Source organism: Nestor notabilis, unplaced genomic scaffold, assembly GCF_000696875.1.
Source record: "Nestor notabilis isolate BGI_N333 unplaced genomic scaffold, ASM69687v1 scaffold18942, whole genome shotgun sequence".
Classification (NCBI taxonomy): domain Eukaryota; kingdom Metazoa; phylum Chordata; class Aves; order Psittaciformes; family Psittacidae; genus Nestor; species Nestor notabilis.
Genome location: NW_009919232.1, coordinates 50,652 through 55,555, shown reverse-complemented (window position 1 = coordinate 55,555; position 4,904 = coordinate 50,652). Strand labels below are relative to the sequence as shown.

General features: G+C 44.6%; 1 protein-coding gene across 1 annotated transcript in view; it reads left to right on the top strand.

Annotated features, from left to right (window-relative positions):
- The first annotated feature begins 2,028 nt into the window (after positions 1–2,028).
- DCLK3 (doublecortin-like kinase 3) overlaps positions 2,029–4,904 on the top strand; it is a 10,188-nt gene continuing 7,312 nt past the window's right edge. Inside the window, 1 exon segment of the mRNA XM_010010144.1 lies at positions 2,029–3,900. Coding sequence (XP_010008446.1) covers positions 2,305–3,900 — 1,596 coding nt within the window. The 5' untranslated portion in view covers positions 2,029–2,304.

Below are 4,904 nucleotides of genomic sequence, written 5' to 3'. Positions count from 1 at the left end.
CGCCCCCAGCTTCTCTGGGCACCCTGTGCCAGCGCCTCAGCACCCTCACAGGGAAGAGCTTCTGCCTCAGAGCTCATCTCAGTCTCCCCTCTGGCAGGTTCAAGCCATTCCCCTTGTCCTGTCCCTCCATCCCTTGTCCAAAGCCCCTCTCCAGGTCTCCTGGAGCCCCTTTAGGCACTGGATCTGCTCTAAGGTGTCCCCTTCAGGAGCCTTCTCTTCTCCAGGTGGAACAAGACTAAGTCTCTCAGCCTGGCTCCAGAGCAGAGCTGCTCCAGCCCTCAGAGCATCTTTGTGGCCTCCTCTGGACTTGATGGAGCAGGTCCACATTCTTCTCGTGTTCGGGGCCCCAGAGCTGGATGCAGTAAGTAGAGCAAAACCAGCAGCAGAGTGGAGGTCTGTAGTGGTGTCTCCTCATGTGCTTTTCCCACTCAGCAACTGGCCTTTTGGATAGGCTGTTTTGGCAGCAGATTGAGTGAATGCTGCAGCATTTGCTATGTTTTCCCTTTTGTTTGTTTTTCTAGGTGAGGAGGTGTATTTCCTCTTCATTCTATTATGCCTTCATGAAAAGGACAAATAAAAACACGTAGCTTGAAATACTGAAAATAGCTTTTCAGCTGCTGAAATCCAAAATGTAGTAGGCTTAAGCTTGCCAGAATGCTTGGACGTGTATGTGTTAAGCCTTGTGCCCAGGGGAGGGCTCATATGTGCAGATTTTCCTTTGTGGCTTTGTCCACTGCACTGTGACTATGTAATTGTAGTAATGTACGAAAAGGGGTGGGATTCTCTGGGAGATAAGGTGTTTGTTATAGGAATCACCTTGTAATGGTTCAGTAATCATTCCAGCTGCCTTCTTTTGGCTTGGTCCTGTTCATACCTATTGAATGTTTGTTCCCGACTGAACTACAAGTCTGTTAAATGGAGTTGGAAGCACTCTGTGATCTCAATCTGAAAGTTTATTTCTCAAGGCTAAAAAGAACTGCATTGTAATCAAGCTTTCATCTTAATAAGTACAAGAAATCAGCATATTTAAGGGGCCATTTTTATTCTTACCTCATTGTTGCATTTATAGACAGTGAACTGTGTTAAAGCTTGGTTTGTCCATCACCATGTGGGCTGTTCTCAGTTCTTTTCAGAATCACAAGTAACGAACGGTGCTGTTTTCTTTGGTTGGTGTTCTAAGATGAAATACTGGATGGAAAATTTTTCATGTCCCCAGAGGATATTCAGGACTTTGTGTCATTTTACATAATTTTTAGAATAAAAAAGTCAAACCAAAACATTGGGCTCCAATTATCAAACAAAAAAAAGAAACTCCTTCCTTTAAGGGAAAAAAATTAAACTACATCGCTACTGAATGTGCTATAAAATTCCAGTAAAAGTAGAGAAAAAGTAATGCTTTTAGGAAAGAATCTCATGTACTTAATTTGTTATAGAAGTCTAGAAAATTAATGAATGGTCCAAGGGAAGTGGAGATAGTTATTTATAGGAACATAAGGTTGCACACACATTGCCATCTGGTAGCAATTTTGAACCAGAAGTAATTAATTTCTTCTACTTCATGCAATGCAATTATGGAACTTGTTGCCACAGGTTTTACAGAGGCCAAAATTGTAATTGGGTTCAGAAAGGAATTGAGTGAGTTCATGGTGGGCAGATTCATAAGAGAATGCTGAACAACCTGCGTGCAATCGCGGCACAAGTAACCCCATTTTTTGGAGGATTCTGGAAGGTGGGAAGGATTTAGGAGAAGGATTTATTTGTTTCCAGCATTATTATTTTTAAGTAGCATTTCTCTGTCACAAAGTGCATTTAGCTTTTCTCACGAACTCGAGTGTGTTTGTGGTTGCATGTATGTGGAGTTATTCCTTAGTGGCATTTCAAGTTCTTTATAAGCATGGAATGCACCTACCCTTAGTCTTTTTGGCCACGTGCACTGATATGTAGAAAGTTATTACTCAGAAAGATCTGATGATGCAAAATGAATAACATGCCTGCTCTTTGTTTGCTGTAGGACGCCGGGCCTTGTTTGACCATTCCTCACACAACGCAAGCTCAAAAGTAAAAGAGAGGAAGCTGCAAGGGACTTGTCCTCCTCTTGGTCGTGGAAGCTATGGAAAAGCATGTTTGCATGAAAGCAGTCAGAGGTCCCCGCTTTTTAATCCCCGTAATGGTTTTCACACGATACATTCAGAGCACAGTCCTGTGAAGCCAAGGATTATTACAGTGGTGAAACCTGGTGGGCACACACTCAGAAGGATAACCTTGCTTCTCAACAAGAGATCGGTCCAGACCTTTGAACAGCTGATGGCTGACATTTCAGAAGCTCTGGGATTTCCACGCTGGAAGAACGACCGTGTGAGAAAGCTTTACAATCTGAGAGGCAGAGAAATCCAGAGTCTTTCTGACTTCTTCAGGGAAGGTGATGCATTCATAGCGATGGGGAGAGAGCCCCTCACTTTGAAGGACCTGGAAGTGGTATTACAAGAACTTTATCCCGAAAATCCATACGCTGCCAGTGCTGCCATTCAGCAGAATGAGGAGCAGTCCCAAAAGCTGACGAGCAGGCTGTATGACAAGGCTTCCAAAGTGGACAGTGGCTTTGATGAAACGGAAATTGCCAAGAACTGCAGCAGTGGCATGTCTCCCAAACTGGTCGCTGGACATAAAGGAAAAAGTCAAGCCAAGACAAAGCAAGAGGAAAAAATGAGAACCAAAAAAAAGTGGAGTAGAGATTGCTGGGATGGAGAGCAAGGGGTGAAGCCTTCTAGGAAAATCCGAGAAAGCGAGAGGTACTTCAGCCGTGAGAGGAGTCCCGAGGACGGGTTAGAAGGGAGCTCGGAGGAGGTGGTGAGATGCGAGAAGTGTGAACTGGAAAGGCAGGCCAGACAGAAGTTAGAAAGGGAAAGGCGGGCTGAGGCCTCGTTGGAGAACAGAGACCTGACCTCAGGCGCGTGTCAGAGGTACCACATAGAACGAAATGCGAAAATCAGGAATTGCCGAAAACCTTCAGAAACTTGTCTGGAAGGCGAGGAAGTTGGTTGGAAAGATAATTGCTGTAGGAGGACATGGAAGCCCCTGCTCAGGAGTGTTAATGAAGGGCTGGAGAAGCAAAAAAGAAGCATGGAGAAGGAAAGGGATGTAGAGAAACATGAAAGCCATGGGAAGGAAGTGGTGAAAATCAAGAAGAATGCTGTAGAAGGGCTGCAGCTGACTCGGGAAGCGAAGGAAGAGAATGGAAGTAGCTGCATGATGAACCAAAGTGGTTGGCTAAAGAAGGACACTCCAAGGGATGCTGAGAAACCATCCAAAACACATAGGGAGGGCAGAGAGGGACAAAGGGCTAAAGAGGAGGGTGCCAGAAGAGAGGGGAATATTACATGTAGAGAGGGTGACATGACGCGACGAGAGAAAACAGGGGAGCGCAGAGTGACTAAAGAAGAAAGCAAGGCTCAGGGGCTGGAGAGCACAAGCAGGAGGCATGCCATTAAAACCAGAACTGATGTGGAAAAGCACTACGAGATTGGCAGAACTATTGGGGATGGGAACTTTGCAGTGGTGAAGGAATGTCGCCACTGTGACTCCAACCAGATCTATGCCATGAAAATCGTTGATAAATCCAAGTTGAAGGGGAAAGAGGACATGATGGAGAGTGAAATTCTGATCATCAGGAGTCTCTCTCATCCCAACATAGTAAGCTTAATTGAAGTGTATGAGACAGAAGCTGAGATCTACCTAATCCTAGAGTATGTCCCAGGAGGGGACTTATTTGATGCCATCATAGAAAGCGTGAAATTCACGGAGCACGACGCTGCTGTCATGATCACTGACCTCTGTGAAGCACTGGTTTATATTCACAGCAAGAACATTGTCCACAGGGACCTCAAACCAGAGAACCTTTTGGTATGTATTGGCAAACACATTCCACATGAGCAGGAGTTGAATTCATTTTCCTTTCAGTTATGGATCTTGGCATATTTTGAAGCAAACACTGTGTAGAGAGAATGTGCTGTGGCAGGTCTGCTTGGAAAAACAGGAACAATTTGGAAGGGAAATTGCCATTACAGTTTACCTCAGGTAGGTCTCCTGTGCACTGCAGATAGCAGTGCTTGCAGATGGAATCTCAAATGAAAACGACCTCGCTCTCAGGGGCAGTGAGCGTTTGTATTTCTCTGGAAATCTGGTTTCAGGTATGAGGGTGATTTTCTTTTCTCTTGTATGAAGCACACACTGAATCATAAGGCCTTGCAGACTGAACTCTATTAAAATTGCTGATTTAGCTGATTTCTTTGGTGGACTTTTTTTGTCCATTATCGCAGTGATTTTTGTTTTGCGACCATTTATTTTCTTAGGAGCAGAAGTATGATGCAGTTGATTAAAATCACCTGACAGTAAAACGTGTGTTGGTGAAAACCAGCACTGAAGTCAGCTCAAATACTAGCGTCATGCCAAAGAGAAAAGTTCTTTTTGCAGTCGCATTTCTGAGGCTACATTCTCTGCATCCTGTACTGAAGTCAATGGAGTTACTTACATGTGTGAATATGCAGAGAAATGTTTGCAGTGTTGGCACTTGGCAAGACACTCATTGTAGAACTGTAACAGTAAGCGGCTCTCCCTTGCTAATTGTGTGTTGTAGGGTTCCAAATTTCATGATAGAAACCAAGTATTTGCCAGTCTCTAATGAATCAGATTTGATCTGTTGGCAAAAACTCATAGATAGCCAGAATAAAAAAAGTGATAGATTTAATTCCATGTGCTGTGCAGTTCATGGAAACCCAGCCTGGTTTGGGTTGAAGGGACCTTAAAGCTCCCCCAGCTCCAACCCCTGCCCCGGGCAGGGACACCTTCCACTAGAGCAGGTTGCTCCAAGCCCCTGTGTCCAACCTGGCCTTGAACACTGCCAGGGA